The sequence below is a fragment of the Melopsittacus undulatus genome, chromosome 6, assembly GCF_012275295.1.
Source record: "Melopsittacus undulatus isolate bMelUnd1 chromosome 6, bMelUnd1.mat.Z, whole genome shotgun sequence".
NCBI classification, from domain to species: Eukaryota; Metazoa; Chordata; class Aves; order Psittaciformes; family Psittaculidae; genus Melopsittacus; species Melopsittacus undulatus.
In genome coordinates, this window is record NC_047532.1 from 3,212,211 (window position 1) to 3,237,726 (window position 25,516).

At 37.7% G+C, this 25,516-nt stretch overlaps 1 protein-coding gene across 1 annotated transcript in view; it reads left to right on the forward strand.

The window, feature by feature from the left end:
- LOC101877319 (connector enhancer of kinase suppressor of ras 2-like) overlaps positions 1-25,516 on the forward strand; it is a 182,540-nt gene that overhangs the window by 77,158 nt on the left and 79,866 nt on the right. The window contains exons 3-6 of the mRNA XM_034064033.1: positions 5,209-5,411; positions 6,757-6,844; positions 14,425-14,466; positions 18,684-18,803. Of these exons, the coding sequence (XP_033919924.1) occupies positions 5,209-5,411; positions 6,757-6,844; positions 14,425-14,466; positions 18,684-18,803 (453 nt within the window). The remainder of the gene's footprint in view (positions 1-5,208; positions 5,412-6,756; positions 6,845-14,424; positions 14,467-18,683; positions 18,804-25,516) is intronic.

The window sequence follows — 25,516 nt, forward strand, 5'->3', positions numbered from 1 at the left end:
ATGGGAGTGTAGCACAATATTTAGGTTCTGGTGTTTTAAACACCTTAACATGGTGAATTTAATGTAAGATGCCTGAAATTCTGTCAGGGCTGTTTCCTTTAATCTCCTCAGTCAGATCTGTGGCTCTGCACTTCCTTTTCTCTGAACCTTACAATCCAGTGAAAATGGGAACATTCTCAAAATATCACCTACAAAAAAGCAGTATATACATCCATGTGTTTATATGTATTTATTCATAAATTACATTGACTACTTACATGAATGGCAACACCAAGAAAAATTACTATAATTAAATATAAGTCTCTTCTTGAGATAGGTTAAAGTCATCACTCATGCAATATAAATTATCTAGCCAAAATGATATCCTGTGTCAGATAAATTTTGATGTGCACACATTTTAACCTCTCTGTGACACATTACAGCAAAGTAATTTCATTGTATTAGTACTTTTAAGTATATAATGCTGGGGTGGGGTGTCCACAGAAGAAATAAACTCCTCTTATATTGCAGGTATTTCTTGCTCTGCTGTTCAGGTGTTCACAAAAAAACTAATTAGTACTTATCCTTTTTTTCCCCCATTGTATTTGTTATTTTTTATTTCTTTTATTTTATTTTATTTATTTTCTTTTATTTGTTTGCTACAATAATTTGGACGATTTTATCTTAGTGGCTTAAAATCTATTCATAGAATATACTCATTTGTGATGTTATTACATACCTGCCGTAAGATATGAAAACACCCTATGCAATAGCTGAAGACTTTTCCTCATTCCACCTCTCTGAGTATGTGCAACCCACAGGTATTCTATTGTCAGATGGATAAAGGATTTTCTCTGTTTTCCCACTGTCTTCTAAAAAGGGAACTTCAAACCAGAATGTATGTACAAAACAGGAAGAGTTTTTACCTGGATTTGCAATACAGGCACAGAGCAGGAGGGTTCGTGTCACACTGTATTTAGCTATTTATTTCGGCAGTTTGGATTTATGATGCAAAAAGGAAGAAATATCTGTTTGGAGACAGATTCCCTGGTTTTCAATTTCCAATAGGCATTTTTAACTATATGGAATAGTCAATAACTTATTTTTACATCATCCCTTACACTCTGTCAGCACTTTGACCAGCTGAATAAGCCCTGGAGCAACCTGCCCTCTTACCACCCTACAATAACCTGAATTACTAGAAACACTGGAACAGGCATCTCCAACCAAACAGGAGAGGGGAGCTGGGGGGGATGGCAGGAATCCTCACTGACAGTCATTAGAGAATGAGATTTCTAACAGTAAAAACTGTGTTTTGCAGACAGCAAGCAGACTTATCCTTAAACACAAATCAGTTGTACATCTCATTAACAAGTGTCATTTCCAGCACAGCTTCATCTTGGCATTATCACTAATGATATTCTTCCATAATAAACTTGTCTGGCTTTCATCTCATTTGCATTTCATTTCTGCCTCTTGAAATCCTTCTTTCCAACTTCTGTTATTGTACAGGGCGTTAGGAATTGCTGAGCTCTAACCTAAAATCCACTACTGCATCAGCCTGAACAAATCAGATAACCTCTAGGTAACTTCCTTTATTTAATGTGAAGGTAATAATGCTATCATACATTATACTCAGTGAACATGCAGGATTTCTCATTGTTTGAACAGTGCTTTTATGTGAAGAAGCTTGAATAAACTTTTAATAGATTTACCAATTTACAATCATATCTTCCTGTGTTCAAGATGTCATTACTTTGTCCCTGGCCCCCAGTTACCCCTTCTGCTGTGTGCCTGTCAGGCCTGTTTGACTGAAATGGAGTGTGGTTGACTTGAGTCCACCTTCTGTTCCAACTAAGCAGTTTAGAATTCAGATATAGTAATAATGTGACAATTTATATGACTGTGTAGTTCTGGACAGACAGTGTTTGGTGTCACTTTTAATAGTCTGCAGTAATTCTCTAAACCTGTATGTCCATTTCCACAGGTCAAGTAAAGAAAAAGTGGTAAAAATGACTGTGCAACATGGAATGGATTAAACCTTGTTTGGTTGTTTTTTTCCCTGCTCTTGGTATGAAAAATAATCCTGCCTATGCTAATGGCACCCTCTTGTCCCTTTTAGAGGCTTTTCCCTTTTTTTCCCCAGAAATTATATCTAGGATTTACTGTGGAAGAAAGAAATCACCTGCCAGGAGGCAGAATTTTACAGGCTCAGGAGCATCATTTCTGTGGTGCATCTCACAATAACAGCACATATTTAACACAGCAGGAGCAGAATATATGGCTGTGAAACTGAAGGCTGGTAGAGTAGCTGGGATAATGAGTTAGTCTGGCAGGTTTGAGACTATCTCAGTCATCATCATGCAGATGAGATGCCTACAGGAACTGGAAGTTATCTGGATACTTGCAGTGTCACGTCTACAGAACAAGGCTACACACCTACTTGTCATAAACTGCAACTCTTCCAGCTGTGTTTTCAGGTGCATTCACAGAATCTGAACCAATGCAGTTCACATCTGTGTGTACACCCACTTCCCTGCTCTTTTCTGCTCTGGAGCAATCTCTTTTATATCATGTCACCTTGGTTGCTGATGAGGGAAGGTGCATTGGAGAGAGAAACATGCAGCTAACATGAGGTTAGCTGGGTGCTGAGAGTCAGGATGAGGTGCTCAGAGGTGCTACTTGTGAGGATCATTTCTGACTTTTTCCCATTTTATAATTAATTATGGTAGTTTCATTTTAAACTGAAGATCTTGGATTTAAGGCAAGCTTAAATGTTGAGCAATATAATTTGTTTCTTCTACAGAGATACTGATTCACTGTGATTTTTTGTAATATTTCTATCTTTTCCTCTTTCCTGTGGCTTGTGAAGTCTCAGCTAAACCACTCCCTTGCATCAGCACTTCTACTGTGAGGAACAATTTCCTTTCATCTTCTGATTATCTTTATGGACATACTTTATCTGTGCTTTGCTGTATTTTGAATTTTATGCTCACAGTAATTGAGGTTGCCATTGGCATGTAATTAATAAGGATAAAACAACGAACTTATCCATTCACTAGATGGATTTCCTCAAACACTTTTTCTGTTCAATTCTGCATATTTACTGATGACTTGAGAAGATCACTCCAGTTGCTTACTACTTGGTAGCACCTAGCATACTTTATGGCTTTTATAGCTTCACTGGCCAATCTGTTTCCATTTCTGCTTAACTTTTCTTGACAGTAAACTGAGAGGTTTCCAGAGCTTTTATGCAATATTGAATTACTGGGAGAAATACTTTCTGCTTCTTTCCACAGGGATAAGCAAAGCTGGGCTTGGAAATAGCAATGGTTTAGCATCTTTGTAATGTGTTGTTGAGTGTGCAAATTCAAACTCTTTCCGAGGGGAAACCAAGCACTGTCTAGTTGGTTGCTAGTCAGTAAAGGCATCCTGATACATCCACTTAGTCATCATCTTGGCACAAGAAGTTGGGAGAAAAATAGGGCAGGGGAAGGAATTCCTTCAGTGCTTTAATAAACTAAAGATTTGCTACAAATATTAAACAGATGGCATATTAATATCAAATACAGCTGGCTTTTTAACTTTAAACTTTAACAAAATAGAATGACTTACTTTAGAGATGCTGACTAACTGCACAGTATTTGTTATGAAAAAAGATGGAGAGCATTGTCCTCATCTATAGCTAAATAAACCATTGCAACTTCCGTTTGTTTCACTGTTCAATCTTAACCTCAAATTCCAAACCTCATTGACTGACTGTGATGCTTTAGGCATGATATGTATATAACAAATTAATTCTGCCCCTACTATTTAAAACTATTTTAAATCTGAGTTCTTTGCAGATCTAACTCAGATAGCGAAGTGTCTCCATTCCTTGTAGGTTGCCCTCCAAGCTTGAGGCAGGGGCTTGATCTATTTTTCAGTGTGAACTTTAAGCAGGAGAATGGCTGGCAGAGAGAGCATGGTCCTCAGTATAAGCTGTAAGTGGTCCAGACAACTTTACCAAAGGTTTGTGTTTTGTTTGACTTCCATCCAATTCCATTTCATAAGCTTGTTAATGGTCAATGCATTTTCCTTTTGTTTTTGGTATTGGAAATTATGATTGCCAGTAAAAATATCCGTATTGGCATCCACCAAGAGTATATGTTATTTGCAGTTCTTAATTTTCTGTTTTGAGGAACAAGTTTAGGCAAGAAAAATAACATGGGATATTCATGATGTAACATAAGCACAGTTGAAATAAATAGTGAGCAGTCAAATCACACTCTGAAAGTTGATTTATTTAAATGCTCATTAAATTCTTTCACATAGAATCATAGAATAGTTAGGATTGGAAAGGACCTCAAGATCATCTAGTTCCAACCTCCCTGCCATGGGTTGTGGCAGCAAGAAATCTGTGTTCAGTTCAGTATGTTTCAGACTTTCTATGTGAATCTGAGTAAATTATTTAATGTATTTGAGCTCAGATATCTTTGTGCTTGTTACCTGGGTCTAAGTGCGGAATTGGCTTGGTGATAAAAGGACAGCGACGTAGATGAAGCAATGCTGGATAAAGGGAAAACGGACTTGTGTGTGGGAAACTTTACTTAGGTACAACACCCCAACTCCCCATCAGAACTAGAATGGTGGAAGAAGATCCATTAAGAACTATTAAATATAAAGACCCTGTCAGTGGCTGAAGTCTCTGAACACTAACAGCTGTTACAACATACTTGCTCTTTTCTCTGATTCTTCCCTGTGCAGTTACCAGACACAGTACCATGTCTTTACTCTGACCTCATTTGACTGTTCACATCTTACATTACATATAGGACAGCTGCTCACCACCAATAGCAGGGTTCAGGAATTTTCCTATGAAAGCGTAAGTGAGAAGGAAGTTCTGCCAAGGCTGTCATTCCAGCTTAGTGGAGGCACTGGTGCAATCTGAGTGAGTGAGATCCAGGGCAGTGGGGCTGCTAAATATTTGCTAAACTTGCTATACACCACATAGTTGGCTAACATTGAATCGTAGCAGGTAGGGGAAATGGGAAAGAGCTTCAGACTCAGCATATAAGGATTCTTTTTGCCTTCCCCTTGGTGACTTAGCTGGACCAATGGGTCTGTGGAAACCATAAGTCCCCCAGCCTTTCAGCCAATACCATTCAGAACGTTTAACCTTCTGGTTTTGTTTGCATAGCTGACAACGCACTATTTCACTTCATTGTGTATCTTCTTCTTTCCCCTCAGAATTATGGTTTGGAGACTGAAAACCTGAGAACTCTGTCTCACAAGCTGAATTCCTCAGCCAAAAATCTTCAGAACTTTATAACGGGTAGAAGGAGGAGTGGCCACTATGATGGCAGGGCCTCCAGACGACTGCCAAATGATTTTCTTACCTCTGTAGTTGACCTGATTGGTGCTGCCAAGAACTTACTAGCCTGGCTGGACAGGTAATTTACTATTCCTTGATCCTTTGTACATAAGAATAAATCTTTGGGTTGTTTTGTATTTGTTTTGTCTTTTTCTCTTGTACTGTGATATTCTAATATTAAAATGTCAGTTCTGGAATTCTAAATTCTAGTTCTAAATTTAGTTCTAAATTTTAGTTTAGTTCTAGAATTTAGTTCTAAATTTTGTTTGGCAAATTTCTCAAATGTAGGAGGAAAAAGTCCAGTCCCCTTTTCTGTCAGAGGGTGTTAAAGTTTCCTCTAGTTACTTTCAGTCTGATGGTATTTGTGTGAAATATTTTGTGCCCTATTCCAAGTTGACATTTCACTGCCACAAGAGTAATGTCATGGGTAATTTCAGAAAGAAGGGCAAGGAAGAAAAGAATGTAGAGTTTGAACTGTCCTTCAGCCATCAAAGAGACACAACAAAGCTGGAGTTGAACAAATCCATTAAGAATATTCAAAATAAATTATAACATATGCTTTGTCTGAAAATTAGTTTTTCTTATTAGAGTTCTTCTCAAGAGTAGGATTGATGTGTTAGATACAGTTGTGGTGTTAGTGCTCAACAATCAACCACTGCTGGGTTTGATGTTATTAATTTCCAAGCTCAGAATTTGACTTAAAGTATCTGAATAAATGAAGTTAAATTTTTGATGGTGGAAAGACAGAAACCAAAACACAAGCTAGCACTTGAGTTTTGTTTCTCTTTCTTTGGAGTTATAGCAACAAATAGTCTTATCTTGAATCTGAATGCTTTCGAATGTATAAATGGCACCTTAGAAATCACAGTGAGCATGAATCACCTTCCTTTTCAGGATTTGTATAATCCTGGTGACATTTTTCTAACCTAATGCCAGCAGTCATATTCTCTTGGGCTATGACCTTGTCAGTTCTTATGAATTCAAATGGGACCAGATTCAGCTAGAATTTGCAAAGCCTGAAGAAAATCCGAGTGTGCAGGAAGCTGTTAGTGACTAAGTAAGCATTACTTTGCTGTCTTAATTAAGGTGCTAACTGCTGCTGAAGAGTGGTGTCATATTAGAAAAGCTGTCTTTGTAATAAGCTGTACAAAGGAAATCTGGACTATTGACAGTTTTTAGGAAGCTTCTATTTCCACTTGCAACAAGAACTATAACTTCTGATTTTTTGGCCAGAATCCAGTTTACAGCCTTCCTGCCTACATTGTTTCTTGTTTCAAAGGTATACCTTAGAAAAGATGTGTAACTTGATACTGGAAATTGTTATGATTTGGTATTTCATATTTCTGTGCTGTAGAATGTGATTATTCGTTGAACAGGAGGCGTAATTGTTAAGTCTGTATTAACCTACCCTTCCTTTCTGACAGGTCTCCATTTGTCAGTGTGACAGAATACTCATTGCTGAAAAACAACATCGTTCAACTGTGCCTGGAACTTACAACCATTGTGCAACAGGTAGGAGTGATTATCTCCCTCTCTGAGTCCTCCTCATTCTGATGCTTAAGAATAGCAGTATTAAAAACATTGCTAAGCTTTTATTTCATCAGAAAAACTGTTTTAGCTTTACCTCTCTTTTCTTTACATATTCTCTGGGAGTGCTGGGAAGATTTCATGACAGGTTATCTGCCACCATGCAAGTGTTAAAAACAAGAACAAAGCTACAGTGTGAAACAGCATAACTGCTGCTAACAGTTTATTACATGTTAAAATACGAATGATCAAAATTCTTTCAGGGACAAGTTGTTAGAATACATACAAATAAATGTGTTTGCACTGTGGCTTGTTCAGTTAAAGGAGAGCCAGTTACTTGGAAGTTGTTTAGTGATTAACATGAAATATTCATAACACTGAGCAAACCAAATATGGAAGAGATAATGGTAGCAGTGTTATCATCACTAATGTTCATTAATTAATTGTAATATAGTAGTGTCCACAGGTACACAAAAAAATGTATCTGGTCGGTGGTGCTATGTAACATACAAATAATAATAGCCTCTAACAGTGCCTGCCCCTGAAGGAAGACAAGAGGTGACACACAGGTACAGAAACACTAAGTGGAAGTAGCTTTACAAATATTTACAGTGAGCTTCTCCTCTTGTGAGCAGATGAAAGTACTGATGAGAAAAAACAGTGTTACTGCAAGATGTGGAGAGGTTAAAGAACAGGCAGGGCTGTCTTGGAATGAAGCAAAAGAGAAAGATGAAAGTGTTGTAGGAAGGCAAAGAAGAAAAAAGCTTAGTTAAAGCTGTAGTTTCATAAGCACTGTCTAAACAGTGGCCGGCCAAATGGCCCTGCCTCCAACATAACAATGAAGTACAGAGTAGCTGCTTTCTGCAAACTCTTTTGTCTTTTCCCCATCTTCAATTTCATTTTAATTCTTGGAAAAAATGAATTAAGGCTTATAAGTATCAATCTTTGTATTTTACACTATTATCCTTAATTTATAATATTCAGCTTTATTCCTGTTAGAAATTTTGTCCTTTATGCATTTTTACAGTGAAAAAGAAATCCTTTTTCTGTTTTCTTGGTTTAAAAACTCCTATGTAGGCATTTAATTATTTATGTATCTTTATTAAGCTTTCTCTTACAAGGTGTTTATAGCACTAGGCTATTTTTGATTTACAGACTAAGCAAAATGAACTTCTCTACAGTATAAAAACTCCGGATTCTGTTTCTGCCCTTCAGCTGATATTGCACTTTGTGTGTTTGATTTTTCCCCGTGGTCTAGGTGAGAACAGTATACTCTTGAATTGCTGTCCCCCTTTCTGTCATTCATTTTGCTGGTTTTGGCAGATGAATTTCAGTTCTGCTTTGCCAGCAATAGTTTGGTAGTTTGGTTCTTTTCTCAATTCCGAGTCTTCAGCACCACTCCCAAAGCTGTCCTCTTTTTGACAATATAAAAACAATCTATCTTTTAACATAAACTCCAAGATATTCCAAGATGAGAAATGTTTAGTTAGTTCTTCAGGTCTGTTACAAATCAAGTTTTGTCTTCCCCTTTTTGTCAGGTCTAGGTTGTTCCATAGTCATCTCTTGAGACCTTTTTACAGTAGACTAAATTTAGCAACCAGAAAGAGTAATAAAAACCAAAATCGTTGATAGGGAGAATGTTCTGACATTACTAAATCTGAGGAAAATTGATCTTAATGTGTGAAAGCAGAAATGTTTCACCTATCCCAGAATTTCAGTCTTAACTATAGGTTAAAATATGAATTGAAAGGTGGAACTAATAGAAACCTGGATCCCAGATCCTTTCACGTACTCTTTGTTTCATGAACAATGTATATGTTAGGTGTCTAATTTAGTCAGTGTGAAAGTAGCAGTCAGGGCTGTGCATTTGGCACATTGTGGAATGCCTTCAACCTGATGATTTGTTTGGTGCAAAATTAACATGCTTTTGTGGTTAACTTACAGCTACCATTCAGGGTGAACTTCCTTCTGAATAGGGGGCATTGCTGCATAACCTTAGTTTAATACAGACACTGCTTGTGAAGCTTCTTGCTGGGATGTACTTTACGTATGTGAGTGACATACTCTTAGCTCTAATTAGGAAGTAGGTTTTTTTAGCTTTTATGTCATTTTCCTTCTCTGTATAACTGTGAAGATGAAATCTTCACTTGAAATTTAAACTAAATATGAACTGGGTATTATTATTTACACACCACATAAATGCTATGATGAGTAAGCACTCACTTGTTTATCTGTAAACAGTATTTTTTCATACTGGTTATGAGAACACTGATCTTTAGTTTTAGAGGAATTTTAAACCTGTCCATTTATGCTTGGGATTGTACTTTACTCAGTTTTTTTATCTCTCACAATATCACCTTCACTAGAATAAGCAGGGAAACTATGAAAGAATAGCATTATGCGGAAAGCTGCAGGCACATCCTGATTTTAAGGTGTGATGTCCTATCAAAATGTGCTGATGACAATGTGCAAAAAAAGCATGTTAGAACAGAGTATTGCAGTGTTTGAGCTGCTGACTTCATTTTGAAGTGCAACTTTAGCTTCAAGGTAGACTAGCTCTCCTTTCTCCTCTGAAAATGAATCCACCAGACTTTCTTAACTGAATTTGGATTTGGTCATGCTCTAGTGCCAAGGTTACCCTGGGGGGAAGATAACTGAAATAACAGGGGAGGAACAGGTTTGGAATTTTGCTCATAAAATGTAGGCACTGGTTAATTTTTCATTGAGTAGAAAGAGTTCACTTGTTCTAATAGAAATGGGTTTCTGATTTTTTTCGCTGTTTCTGTCTGTTTAAACTTGTGATAGATGCTCTGGTACATCCATTATACTGCACGAACAAATGGCCTCTAAACAAGAAGTTTGATTGTGCCTCATGAAAGAATGTCAGCACAACTCAGGCTAATTTTTTTCCAACAAATGCCAAACACACTTTTGCTTGTTCTCCCCTTCATTAATGTTTAATTATCCTCACTGAGATAAATTCAGAGACTATAACACAGATTTTTACCCTACTTTTATCCAAACACGTTGAGTTCAGGATGAAGCTCTGTTTTTTAAAGCTATCTAGTGTGTACTGCCATGAAAAGAAATTGTTTCGCAGTAGTTTCCTATACCTGGTATAGCTTTTATTTGCTCCTCTGAGCAGGTGGTTGGACTAGATAACCTCCAGAGGTCCCTTCCACCTGAACTACTCTGTGATTCAGCAACTGCCAGTAAAAATGTGGGTGTTATTTTCAGTTTGAACTTTGCAGACTTCAGCTTTCAGGCCCTCCATCTTATTTGGCTTGCATTTGCTAAAGAACATTTTGTTATTGAACATCTGTTCACTGTTTTCTAAATATAGATTATGATCGAGTCTTTACCTTAATTAAACCAAGTAAAATAAGTTACTTCAGTCTATTTACCACTGCATATTTGCCTAATTTCAGAGCAATCTCATTCTTTTTAATTCCAGAAGTGTTTGATTTTATGTATGCAAGCAATATGTTGTCATATCCACCACACGAAGCTTGCAATAGATCTTTAGTGCAGTGTTATATTGGGAAATGGCATTCAACTGGCAAACATCATAAAGCTTGAAGTTCTCTTCCAGGCTGCTCCTTTATAGGGTTGGGTTTTTTTCAGTAGTTGACTTAACTCATGCAGGTTTATTGTGCTAAGGTAATGAACTAAATATTTTACTTGTATTACTACCTTTATGTGCTGGTTAACTGTCCTCAACATTTCTTATAAAACATTCTTTAAGGTATCTATCTGCAAATTTCAGTAGTGCTTGCATTTTTCCCTTTTGGAAATAGGACCTAAATTATGAACATAGTGTGGGTGAGCACAAGTCTTACTGACCTTTTCTCTTTATGAATATTCAAATAATGCTGTTTTACTTTATCATAGAGTTGCGAATGTGTACTGTACCTTTGAAAGGTAGGATGTTCTGCAGAGTGCAGAAGCTGACTTGTATGTAACACTGCTGCTGTGATTGTTCTGATAATTCCTGTATTTTACCATTTTACAGAGGGGAAATAGAATGCAGGTGCTTTGTTAAGAGGTTTTTTAGCTCAAACCATTTTAAACCTGTCATCCTGCTTAAGGAGGATGTAGGAAGAGCATCACTATAACTATTATTTATTTCCAAAGAAAAATGGATCAAAATTCTATACATGTTCGTTTTGGAAGGTTTTCTATTTTTTTTAATGAGGTCCCTAGTGCATAGCTATGTATCAGAGAAAAATATATCAGAAGAATATTGTGACCTACATATCTTAATATATTAGTGTAATATTGGAAGTGCTTTTAACCTCTCAGTTAAACTAGTCTGATGTATTTAAGTAAAAAAAGTCAATATGTATCTATTTTGGAAGGAATCCCAAAGCCATTAACATTTTTAATGCTAATGTAATCTTGAATGTGCAACATAAGTATAGTTGACATTAATTCTGCTCTACAAAACATTAAAATTTCAGTTTTTCTATACAAAAGGCTTCTATTCTCTGACCTGAAGTAATTAAGTTTGTTCAGAATGAAGCTCATATTGCATTTCTAGCACAGAAATTAAAGGAATAATTTAGAAAGGAGCATTAGCTCTGAAGTCAAGCAGCATGCCCTGCTGTGATCAATTTGTTCTCTTGGTACTCGGAGGGTTAAAAGGAGATGGTGGATGTGTTGTTTGAAGTGTGTAAAACTTGTAGGGAAAACTGCCTTGGGCATTGCCATCCACACTGACTAATTGAATTCTTTTTTTGTGCTCTAGAAAATAACAGTATGAATACAGAAGAAACATCAAAGGAATACTTGACCATGAAATGCTAATATAAATTCTTCTCTGTGTTTCTTGGCACTCTCAGTCTTCTGATTTTAACTTTCTTATTCTGTCACAATATTCTCTAAACTGTGTTCACTTAGAGATTAATTCCTCTATAAAAGTGCTGCTGCTCCAAAACAAACATGACCCTTGGGGCAGAGGCTGCAGTAGTTGCCTGTACATGGGGCTGAGCATCTTGGGCAGGTTGAATCAGATCTGCAGCAGCCATGGATGGGCTGAAGGACAGGGTCCTCAGAGCAGCACCCCAGGAACATAGCTTGGGAGCTGGGCACTGTATCCCTCAGTGGTGGGATACAGCTGAGGTTTTAAGCCCCTGGACAAGCGGAGCAGAGATTTGCTGCTGTTTCTCTCACAGAGTAACACAACCCGAGCTGATCATAAAGCTAATCTGCTTCTAGAGTAAATAGAGTGGGGATGTTGGAATTGTTTAATGGGAAGTTTAAAATAATTAACTGTTATTGCAAAGGTATTATGGTCCAGGAAAGAGAAATTATAGGGAATCTTAAGTTACTTGAGGAGGTCTTTTAGGTATATCAATAAGTTAAACTTTACACAAAACCTAAGCACCTAAGACACCTAAACAAAGCAGATTGGTTTTTACTCATCACAGAATCATAGACTCATCAAATCCTTACAAATATGTTCTGAAATCCTCATCTTGCTTTGTAGAAAACTCTTTCCAACATGGCATATCATTTGGAGAAGTATTTAACAATCTCCCAACATAACTTTTCTGTTAATCATCCATTTGCTTAAATGCAATCAATCAATGCACCTATGGCACTATAGACAGGAAGGCTGCGCTAAACATGGATGCTGGTGACGTGAGGACCCCACAGGGTCATGGAGGGCTGTCCTTCCCCTCCCTCACAGGGCCCTGGGGCTCCCGCCTGCCTCAGGGTCGGGTGTGGGGCTCCCTGAACACAAGGAGATGCCAAGAAGATACCTCAGGAATGTTTCCTCCTCAGGTTTTCATGCAAAAACCTCCCCTTTGATGGCGGGTGCTGCCTGCTGGTGCCTGTGCCGGAGTGCAGTGGGCTGCCCGCCATGACGGAAGGTTCTAGAGCTGTGGGGAGAGGGAGCATGGCCGGGGTTGGGTGGGGGAAAGCCTCGGCTGTGGCTGCCCTCAGAGGTGACCATGGTTTCTGGGGACACTCATCTCTGTGAGGTAAACATGAGGCTTCTGTATTTCTGTTTTAATTCTGTGTTTTAGTGAAATACAACTGGAGAGACTGTGGTGACAGGGATGCTGGAGAGGGACTGTTCATTAGGGACTGTAGCGATAGGACAAGGGGTAACCAGTTGAAACTTAAACAGCAGAGGTTTAGATTGGATATAAGGAAGAAATTCTTTCCTGTTAGGGTGGTGAGGTACTGGAATGGGTTGCCCAGGGAGGTTGTGAATGCTCCATCCCTGGCAGTGTTCAAGACCAGGTTGGATGAAGCCTTGGGTGATATGGTTTAGTGTGAGGTGTCCCTGCCCATGGTAGGGGGGTTGGAATTGGATGATCTTAAAGTCCTTTCCAATCCTAACTATTCTATGGCTCTATGATTCCATGATGTGGAGTGCTGATCGGTGGGAGCAGGATGAGGTGGAGCCGCCTCAGTGCACCCAGGGCCTCTCCTGCAGCAAGGGGTGAAACACTTCTGCCATGGCTGTGCCTTGCTTTACAGAGAGCTGTGCTGAGGAAGTTTGCTAAACATTAAAAAGCAGTAGAGGCCCTTTTGAGGAATCTGTGTGCTTTGTTCCACACAGGAAAGGTGCTATTCTAGGCACTGTAATATCACTAGGTTAAAACCGACATTAAGAGAGTAATAACTCTTAAGTTACAGAGTTATAAGATTTATTATTCTTTAAAAAATAACTAAAATAATACAATGGCTGCTCTAGAAGTTACAGGCAAATTCAGAGGTTTACCAGGAATATTGTTTTTCAGGCCTGCTTTAAAGTGCTTAAGAGCAACATTGTGTAATGGAAAGCTGGGACAGAGTTGTTCTTTGGGAGGTCTTATGGCAGTGAAACCTTCTGGATATTCCTGGATCAGTGATCAGCATGAACAACCCTGTGTCCTTTCTCATCCCTTTTTGGTGTGGCAGTTCAAAGCTCAAGCAGTTATGTGACTTCTGCAAGCAAAGGGGACCACTGCTGTTTGCTGTCCATTGCACACAGTGTAGACAGTCAGGCCTTGCAGCAAAAGATGGAGCAGAAGAAACTGACAGAATGGACACACAATGTTTAACATCTTTCACATTGTACTTGTCAAACATTGTCTGTTTGCTCTTCCTTTCCATGCCTTATAGTAACACAATCTACCTAGGGACAGGTCTGACGTGACTGCACCCTGCACAGCTTGTGAGACAGGTAACAAACAGTCTGCCTGATTTAAGGCCAGGCAGTGCAGCTCTTGCTCTGCACATCATTGAAAATCTGACGTGCCACATTAATTATATCCAGTTACTTCTTTCTCACTATCATGAATCTGTCCCCCCTGCTTACATTTATATTGTTGCTAGTACTGAACACGAGTTTTAGGACTGTCAAGGGATGAATAGATCCCTGAGGTTAACTAGCCACAAGAGAAGTCAAGTGTCCTGAGATTGTAAAGTAACCTTTTGGCCATGACAAACTCAAGAGCTCATTTGTCTTTACACGTGCCTCTGTAGGAGATAGCTATCAGCATAAACCTGCTTTTATTTCTTCATGGGAAATTTGAAATAACGTGTACTTATTGTTTGTTTTACCACAGGATTGTACAGTGTATGAAACAGAAAACAAAATTCTTCATGTGGTAAGTAATCTGAGTGTTCTGCTTTGCTCTTCTCCAATCATACCCCATTTACTTGAATGATATTAAAAAAACAAAATTAAAGCTACTATAGAAAAATTAAGTTCCTTACTGTTTGACACAGCTTCTAATGAATTATGGCAGTTGATAAAACTTCAAGTTTTCATAAATAAGGTGAAGACCAGCAAGAGAGAGATCAGCTTACGTGTTTTGTGACCCTGCCTGAGACTAACTTAGTAAAAGTCTCTGCTTCCTACCAGCCAGTTTACTGACTGCCCCAGTGCTCTAGATTTAACACTCTAAAATGTGGGGTTTTTACATCAACATAAAGAAATGGAGATCCTACCCAAACAATAGTAATAAAATAACACCCACACCTGTTTATTTTAGCAGGCAAAGTCAGATACTCCCTCTCACTCCCCTGACACTGTTCTTATATTCCTGTTATATCCATAGTTAATTTCTAATGCATAATTATTGCTCTTAGATTGTTTTAGAAGCTTCTCAGTACTCTTGCTAGTATAATACACCTATTAGGATTGCTGGCGTGGATTTCCAGTAATGGATCCCTCAGACCTGGTGCCTTCACTTGTTGTCACACTGAGCCGTTGGTGCAGAGTGTGCACACAAAAATACCATGATGAGGAATGGAATAATCTTATATAAAAAGTTATTGATTAGATACTGTCCTATAAAGTTCAAATCCTTTATATTTTACCAGCACTGAAAACTTGTACTGACTGAGACAGAGTTAAATCCTGTGGTGAAAGGGAAATCTCAAAGGATTTACAAGTTCAGCTAAGCTTTTGACAAGCTCTAACCAAGTGCCTGACTCATTTTAGCAGGAAAACAAAAACCCCAAACCTTTTACACATACTCTGCTTCCAGCAGGGATTAAAATATGTCATAAAACATTTATGTGCTGTTAAACTCAGAAAGTGTGCAGTGACTTTTAGAAAGTAACTTACTATTCTGATATCGCTTACCTGATTCTGAAATGGACATCTAAAAGCACCTGAGGTCTTCTGGGATTTGGAGTGTGTGTGTGCATCTATGTATATATAGATACATATATGTATATTTTTAACTCATGATTCTAATTGATATGACTTTCACAAATACATCTTTAGCAGGAATACTACTTTTGACTTTTCTACCTCTTGTTAATGGTAACCTGAAAAGATGGAAGTGAAGAGAGAAAAGTTTCCATTTTTAAGCCTTCCACAGGCTCAGCAGTGAGAGTGTGATGAACCTTAAGGAACCTAAATCCCAAGGCAGTAGAATTCATCTTAGCCTGAGCAAAATCATGTGAAACTACCTGACCTAGAGCATCCTGGCTCTAAGAATTGACCTGATTATCATCATAACTCTGGGTAAAGTGAGAAGAATCACCATCTTTAATAAAAAATTATTTCAAGGACACTGAATTAAAGAATAAGCTTTGTAAACAGCCGATTTCTTTTATGGTCCCTATATTTATGAAAATAAATAAAAAATAAGAAAAATAATTTTGATGCTCTAAAGTAAAAAAGTACATTTGTAAGAGAATCTATATCTCTTAAACACCACATGGGCTTTTGTTCTCTTTCTGAAAGATATCAAGAAAGGTATACTTAGAAGTAAATACAGATCTATAGAATGATGATCGATGGTTGACTTTCTTCATTGGCTACTGGAGATATTCACTGAAGTGTATATTTGTTTGGAATATCTCCACACTGAGGGAGAATGTTCTTGGCTGTGATCACAGGGCACAGATGCTATTCCCTCAGTTGTCATGGGACTGGACTGTGTCTACTCTGCACTCAAGTATTATGAGAAAAGACAAATTATGAAGGAGTCGTCATCAGGATCACTCTGAACTGCATGTTGGAGAGTCAGATTTCTTTTGGATATCCGTTCAGCAAATGTCATTACTGGGACTGCCTCAGTTCTTTAATATAATATAGTATGCCTCTCATAATAAATAGATGACAACCTGCTAGTTCTTTCTCTCAGCAGTACATACAGATTATTAACTATATCCGTTCTACCATCCAAGCAGTAGCTGCCATTCTAAAATAACCTTTTGTGACATACAAGTTTGTATGGCTTGTTCAAGACTTAGTGGCTACCTAGAGAGTCTCTTGTCATGGCCCATTGAGGGAAGTCTAACAAATGAATGCTGATGTTGAACAACCTGTAAAACTGTACTGAACTTGTTGAAGAACCCTTTTTTTGTCTGAGATTTTCTGAAGCACAGTTGTATTGCACCATCTTGAGAGTGTTCACTTTGCTTCTGTTGCTTTCAGAGCTAGGACTCAAGACTTTGGTTCTTCCCTTTTTTTCAGTGCCCAAAATACTTTAGCAAATGTTAGTGTATCATCCCATGTTGATAATCCATACCAAACATTACTTCCTGACCCTGGCCTTGGCATTATTTACAACTGGTGTCAGTCCTCTCTTGTATCTGCTGAACTCCTTTTGCAGCAAACTGGTATTTTTATATACTCTAATACAATTTTCTTGAATATGTTCCTCATGATAAACTCCTACATAGATTTTATTGAGTCTTACAGATTCATAACAGTAAATTTGACTGAAACCTTCTTTGTTTATTTCATTCCAAAGTTTATTTACTGAAAAAGTATTTGAACTACATCAGAAAGTAGAAAGTGAGGTACCTGGGATTTAGTCTGCATCCAGTCTATACATATGATCTTAAATGTTAGGCATAAGAGAGGGCTTCAGTTTGAAATCATCACAGTGTTTTGATATGTCTAAGTCAAAAGCTGGATGAAAGCATATACTCACAGACAGGGTCAAACATAAATTCATATGTAGAATAAGCAGTAGGGTACACTTTTTGATCAAGTCAGTTTCTATGGCTCTGGTGGGAGAAGACAGGACCTAAAGTTTTGTTTAGGGGTTCTGGCCCAAAGCTGAAACTACTAGAAATATTTTGGATAATGATGACCTTTAGGTGCAGTCACGCATATCTCAATGGAAGACTTTGCACCTTGCAGCTAGTACAGAATACAGGTGCTACATCCAGTACTCCAGAGCTGTACTTGGATTTCCAGATGAGTAACTATACAGTGAATGGAAACATAATCTCTAAATTCAGGCAGTTAATTTATACATTGTGACAACTTTGTTTGTTTAACTCATGTATAATGTCAAATGAGTTATTAGAAGTCTTCATGCTTTTGTAAATGCCTGAAATAAAACTTCCCTTAAGAGATTTCACTAGAATTTGCTGTAATTAGGGAAAAAGAGAGTATAGTCCCCAAAGGAAAATAGCTGCATACAGCACAACTTTGACCAGAAGAAAATCCAGAAATTCATCCATATGAATGCTTTCACTTTCAGATTAGGTTCAAATATTTTTAGGCATAGTCTTTTTGAACGAAAGCTTTAAGCAACACAAGCAAACTTGGGAATCAATCTTTATATATGAAGATTCTCCAAGAGTACAGATCGACTCCTTTCTAATCCATATAGTTACAGTTTGCCCTTGAGAGACAAGTTTAATCTTTCAGTAATACTGTGCAATGGAGTTCCTACTTCGAAGGTGTTTGTGTGGATTGGCATTAAGATTTTGAGATCTTTAGCTGGAAGGCAGGATAACAAAATGATTGCACAGTTGCAGTGATCCAGAATATCAGTTAAAGGATGTGTGCAAAGATGCATAAGAATTTTACTTCAGGAAATTATTTAAATAAGGCACTCATCTGCCAATGTAATTTTTAACAAAGGAAACACTTTCTAAGTTATTTAATGCAGAATTCACCCAATGATCACTGCTGGTAGGGTTGCTCTTTTGGTAGCTGAAATAAATTATTGAGTTGGTGGATAAGGCATTTATTTTGACATTTTTCACTTGACTTCCATTGTATTTATACTGATACATTATAATGACAGATAGGATGAAGTTCATCGTGTTGTTTCTGGTTTTGTGTGTAGTTGGAGTTGAGAAGATTGTTCAGATACGCAGTTGTTCTCAGTACACAGTAAAATCTTTTGATCAGAAGAACATGTATGTGTATGCATGTGAACTTTTCTGAAATTTATGGGTATTTTCTGTTCCCTGAACTTCTTGTTCTTGACTGTTATATACCTGTAGTTTTTACAATGCTAAGTAAAAATATCTGTTCTCAATTAGTTCTCAGAATAAGAACTTCTTCACTAGTCGTTTCAGTTTAATATGAGGAATCACATTGACTTGTTTTTCTTCGTAGTGTAAAACCTTGTCTGGGATTTGTGACCACATCATTTCGCTCTCATCCGATTCTCTGGTGTCACAGTCAGCACATCTTGAGGTAGTTCATCTCACCAGCATTATGCCCAGTGAGGGTTTGGTAAGTAGCAAAGCAGTTTAAAGTTTACCTGTTAGAGTACAGAATACAAGCCTCAGTTCTTCAGGGCAATAACTTTTTGATTTATCATGAAATCAGAATGTATTTACATGCAGTGTCCTACTTATTTGGTAAACTGATTAAAATTTCCGAAAGTGGTTTAATTAACATGTATCTAAATAAAGGAATTGTGATTTTTTTAAGAAATTAAAACCTTTTTTCACCTAGGGCTTCATGTGCAACTGGTAACCACATGAGCAGCTAGAGAAAGGTTATAGCCATTTGATAGCCATATTGCAGGTTTGGCATGTACCAAAGTAATCCCCAAATACATACATATACAAATAAAATGAACTAAACACTGTGAATGTGGTTTGAAAATGATTAGTGGAAGACATGTTTCTTGGGGTTGCATGAAAATAGTTATATGCCTCCCTAAGGATTCAGTTCAAATAAAGCTTTCTGAAGTATCACCCCAAAATGGAATCCCATAAATTATTGTTCACCGAGCAGACTAGTCAGGTGTCTTGAATGCCACAGCTGCTCTGAGGTAAAATGGGTCACACCATTAATATTTTCTTCAGAGGTAATAGTTTAATAGTTATTTGGCTACCACTTTTAAACAATAATGTACTGTTACATATTTTGGACAAGGGATTTTTGGGATGTTTTAGGGGCAGTGGTTAAAGATTTCTGTCTCCTCCCAGTAGTCCTTTGCTTTACATTCTGCTGTTGGTAGGCTGCAGGAGGATAAGGGAATCTAGTACCTCAATAAAAGCTAAAGCATAAGGTAGCACTGCAGGCATGAGGATGTTCTTGCACATTCTCCTCAAGAGACAGACTACTTTTCCCAGTGCAACCTCCTATCTCCAGCTGCCCTCTCAGGGTTTGGGTTTGGTTTTCTCATGTTTACATCCCCCCAGCCCCTAAAGAGGAGGTATCCAAGAATGTTGTTCCTGGGTTGGTGGAATCAGCTGGAAGAGATAAAAAAGATGTAGAGAAATTGGTAACCATAAGACTTATCTGCCAAATACCCCAGCTTCAATAAATAAAATGCATGTGTATGTTACTATAGGCATTCTGGCATGTTTCTTGATTGCAGTTCAGCATGATTTACAGTTAAATTTCTGCTAGTTGAGATGCGGTGTATCATTTCAATATCTTACTCTTTGTTCTGACATTGAATAGCATGAATTGAATGCAAATCCTGTTGAAGTTACAAGAACATGATTTTGAGGTGTGCATATTAATTTGAGAATGGTGTATTTTAATAACATGAGGAGGTTTTGTATGACTGCATATGTTTACTTTATTCTTAGATTAAGTCAACAAAGATCATTACAACAGTATAAAACTAATCTAATTTTAATTCTGTGGCATCACAGATGCAAAGCCCAGTATGTAATCCTGAAGACAGATAAAATTTGCTTGCTGTGCTCCTGCATCCCAGTGGCCAAATGTGTTCCCTTTGTAGCCCAGTTTCCCCTCTTGGTCTGATTTCTGGCTTAGTGCAGGGGTGCCCAGAAATACCAGGTCATTTACAGTTTGTGTAGTATATATGCTGTAAATCTGTCAGTGCTTTCTACTCACATTAGGACTAATACATCCTGTATGCTAGTAGTCTGGATCTCTGTGTAGCTTTCCTTTCTATCACGAACTGCAATGTATTTCTGCTGGTCTACTTAGAGGAAAGGTCACTCTCAGTACTGAAGAGAATGTGAACAGAGATAAGATGCTTTTTCCTCAGAGATGATGCAGTATAGCAAGCAGGGCTTGGCAGTGCTAGTGTTTCCTGTTCAGTGATACTCTAGATCTAGGACAGGGGTGTAGACTGCTGGAGGACAGAAAGAGCGTAGCCTACTTCAAAAATAGCATGTCTGGTCATGAGCTGAAAATGTGCAATATTAGGCAGGTGTCTTTCCAGAGCCCCTGGGAATGAATGATACACTTTCTAAGCATCTTATCATAAAGTATCAAAGTATGATTTAAACCTTTAAGGTGTGAGTGTCAAGATGAGAGTTGTTGACTGTATTGTTGTGGTCTGTCATGTGGTCCACTTTCCTTCACATGGCTCTCATTACTAACAGAACATCAGGCAGATAGGGCTGATGCTGTGATCATGCTGTAGACTGGACTCTTAACACTGGGTGGAAGAACCATGGTTTAGTCTTCACCCACAGTGCACTCCTAAATCTATAGCCAACAAAACTGCAGTAAATGGGCACTGCTGACAGAGGACATGAGACAAATACTGCAATCAAAATTGCCTGACTATTTTTTCCTTGTTCTTCTTTTTCTTTAAGAAGAAGTGAAATCACGGTGAATAACAGCGCTTTCTGTGCCTAATTGTGAAGGCGCTGTAACATGTTAGGTTGGAAAGTTCCTTATAATCAATTTTGCTGACACTGTGTTCTGTTTAGAAGAAAATATGAAAAAGGACTATAAATGGGAATAAAAGAAAAATCATGTGAAAAGGAAAAGAAAACATTAATCAGAATCAAATATAGAACAGAGTAATGAATTACAAATGGTTTTTTCATGATTGTATAGCAGTGGATTTTTTTTTTCCACAGGATCTCTGTTCCATTCAAGAGAAAAATGAGTGCTATTCACTGAAGGGAATGTATTCAGAGTTCCATTTTTATCCTTATCATTCAGTGTAGGGGTTGAGGTCTTATTTACCACACTTCAGCTAAGCTCTGTATTCCTTCGAGTTACTAATTTCATTGTGAGTTCCTGGCTTTGGGGTTTTTTTATAGGGCCTTCTGTGTGCTTCATAGACACCAATTAATTCATCCCCACAAAACACTTGTGAAAAATTATATTGTAATTTATGGATAGGAATCTAACAGAGTCATTTGGGTCAAAATCCCCCAAAATCTATTTTTTAGGAGAAGCTTACCACCATACAGTTGTTCAGAACACTTGTTACTTTTAGAGTGTAAGTTTAACACATAGTCTCTCTTGTTTTTAAGTGTAGCTAAGATTTTCAGAGCTATTGAGGACTCTAGCTTGAGATTCATGCATTTTGGCATCTAGAAAATTGACACAGTTATTTGCCATTGATGAAAAACATGGTGTAAATTACTCAGATTTCTATAAGAACAGTTATCTGGAATGATACTCAGTTGACTTAATTATAAGTCTTCCTCCGTTTGCAAACTGGTTTCGTTATTTGCCTTCTAATTTCTTCAACACATGAGCCAGAAATCCTATAGACATTGCAAAGGCTTACCCAGGAACTGGATTAATTTCCAGGACCAAGTCCATGCAGTTGCACAGTCAGAACTCCTGTGTGGCAGTGTCTGTGTTTAATTGTTTAAACAAATTCTGGATCATAAGTATTTTCACAAAGGGGCTGTATGTCATTTGAATGTGCATCTGCAGTTCCAGCATTTTCTAACCTTATGTCAATGCTTTTATGAGCTCAGTAGTTGGGGTGTTTTGTTTGGTTGGTTTTTAACTCTCTTCTTTCCAGTGTGGTTTATAAAAAAAGTCTTACACATTGCCCAGAACACACTCTCTGTTGGTAGTTTCGTGGCAGTTTTTGCCATGCAGAATTTGCATTGGGAAGCACACGTTTTAGGTTCCATTCCAAGTTCTGATGACTGTGTTTGTATCCTGATCTCTGCAGGCATTTGTTTGCCTCTAGAAACATACTGGGATTTTTCCTCTCTCTTTCCGTTCCCTGACTATACCCATCATACATGTCAGTCTAGTTGCTTCCTCCTTTTCTTTATTTGGCTGCTACATTTTCAGTGGCAAATACTGAAACACCCTCCATATATTTTCTATTTCATTTTAAAATAACTTTAGAGATTGTAAAACCCTTTTTCTCCTGAATGGTAGTGCTGGATAAGGTAATAGCATTTCCATCTGATGTGTATGGCATGATCAGCCTGAACAAGATGTCTGGAAAGCAAAGCATGTTTCAAACAGCCAATTTCACAAACTTGAAATAAGCTCCTGTACTGAGAAAGAGTTAGATTGTGAGAAGCACTGTCAGCTCTGACAGAAAGAGAACATGCATATGGGTATTTTTGTGAAATAGAATAGAATAACTTCAACATTGTGACTTGAGAAAATTCCCCTCCTTGGCTTTTTGTTTTTCAGTTCTTTGTGTTATTTATAGGGTGATTTGTAGCATAACAAAGGACACTGGATTGTTTTTATACTTACAGATGTTTATTACAAATTGTTTTCTTACTGCTTAGGGAAAGATAGGTTTCCATTTCATTACACTGCATGGTAAACTTCCTTATGGATGTTTTACTGTCAAATAATCAAAGACAGGCTAAGAGAGCAGAGTGTTTTGTATGAGCTGACGGATATGGAGACTTGGGATGGGAGCAGGGAGGGGTTTTGGAGGCTTGGGGTTTTTTTCTCTTCTCCTATTCTTGGATGATCAGGGATTGTCAGTAGTGGATTTTTTTTTTATTAGAGCCAGTATTATTTCATACTAAACTTTTTCTTTATGTTCTGACCTCAATGTGCTGTATGTGTACATGCAACTTTAATCTTCTTTGAGGAGATTAATGATTACCCGTAAGCAGGAAATTCTAACCAGGCAGGCTGTTGGGCTTATATTGTTTGGTTTTGTATTTTCTGACGTCTGAGGAACGTTTTGCTTACCGAATGCAGCAGCACTATTATTCCTCTTCCTTTTTTCCCCCCTTGCTGTTGTCTCTTGTGTCTGGGCTTCCTACTGCTGATAGAAACAGTGTAACCTGTCACCCTTCAATTGAGATAATGCTACTTGTGTCCACAGCCTTGTTAACTTTCCTGCAGAGGGAACATTTCCAGTTTCATTTAATAATTTAAGGGAAGCAAAGATTGTGGAATAAACATTTTTCTAAGACCAGCTGTGTATCATTGGAAAATAACCGCAAAACCAAAGAGACAAGATGTCAGAAACAAACCCTTTCTTTAAACCCTTTCTTTATGGGTTATTCATCTATCTAATGTACACTTACCCTTTCAAATAGTACTTCTCTTTCTGTGGAATTTGTAAGTCAAGGTGATGGAAACCAATCTTTCCATTTGTACAAGAAAATAACTGCAAGAGAATCTAAGAAGAAAAACCAGAATATGAAGGCAGTTTTTTTGTGGAAATACTGATGTCTGTCCAACTGTTAGTTCACATTTTTTAAAGGCTTAAAGAAACTTAAGCTTCTATCATGCTTAACATAAAAAGGTTGCCAAAGCTTAACTTTTTGTTGTCTGTGGGTTTCTATTTAGGCAAGATTTAGTAAAAGGAACATAAGAAAGAAGAATAAACTCTCTTTTGAGTTAGATGAATATATTTTAAAGACTTAGAAAAAAAAAAAGGAAGTTAAAATGTTTGGTTAAACGGGGGGCAGGGAGCACAAAAAGGACCAGAAAGCCAAAATAAACCAAACTCTGCTTTTGTGGAAGAAGTATAAATAATGCTACTGTATAGTAGTAAAGAAAGTAGAGGCATTTAGTTTAAATGTAGGTAAAAGACTGCAGCATATGAGGTAGACCAAAAAAAGAAGACCTGAATCTTGGCTATTGCTGTTTCATTGTGTTGTAAAAGTCAAGCTTGCACTCCTCTCCTTCTGAAAGTGCTGTTGAAGACACACAGACCACTGGACTGTAGTTTTAAAACCCTGATTTTTTCCTGCACAAGTATTTTGTCATATTTCATCAGAGTGGTACGAAAACATGAACACTCTGAGAACAGGTCAGTGTTACCCAGAAAGCAATAATAGCTTGCATGGAAGTGTTGGAATTATGAGTTTATACCAAAAGAGTATAGTCTTATTGTGAAATTCAGAGCTCTTTAAACATTATCTGAAATATCTATGAATTAACCTGGGTATAGTTGTTGACACATAAAATTACACTGCTGTCATTTGCAGATGTCTGCAAGAAATGTTCAAGAAAATTCTGCTTACAACTGGAAATACCATTTTCTGGGGAATAGTCTTTTCAAAATGGAATTTTAAATGGCTGGCTCCTTCCCATAGGTTTTCAAAGGTCAGGTTTTAATTAAAAGCTTTCAAGTCGCTCTCATTAGAGGCCAGTGACAGAGTTACTTGGGAGCAGTCAGACTGCTGATATAACAGCCTGTGAAACATTTCCATGTCCTGTGGCACCTCTCATACATCAGTGTAATTCTTTGGAGTCTCACATTTGACATATTACATATTAAAGAGCAACTATTTATTTCTAACCCAGTAACTTGAAGTGACAAAATATTCTTTGGATATCACTATTAAAGCAGATGAGTTCCATCCGTTCTGTCTGCATAGTGATTCTGGGGCTGGATGCGTGTAGGAAAAAGCTTGTAGTAAGACTGGCATTTGGGAACTGAACACAGAAGGGGAGATCAGAGCTAATGGAAAGGCTGTGGGGGTTATAAACTTATTTGAGAGGAATAGCTCTTCATGTTGAAGAGGAAGGACCAGAAGAGAGAGGTGGAAGACAAGAAGAAAAAAAGCCACTTCCCACTGAAAGTTTCCCATCCAGAGCCTGGGATTGATTCCAGGATTTGGAAGTTCCCTCATTTATGTGCTTTTTGACTGTGAAACCCCCTGACAAATCATTCTTCTTATTTAGTCCTAGCTGATGTTTCTGCTGTTTTGCTTTTACAGCTTATAGGGCTGAAATCTATGAAATAGTTAGCAAGCAGTTTGTATAAAGAGTGATTTGAGAATAATCAGCTTACAAGAGCATAGCTTCATTTCCATCAC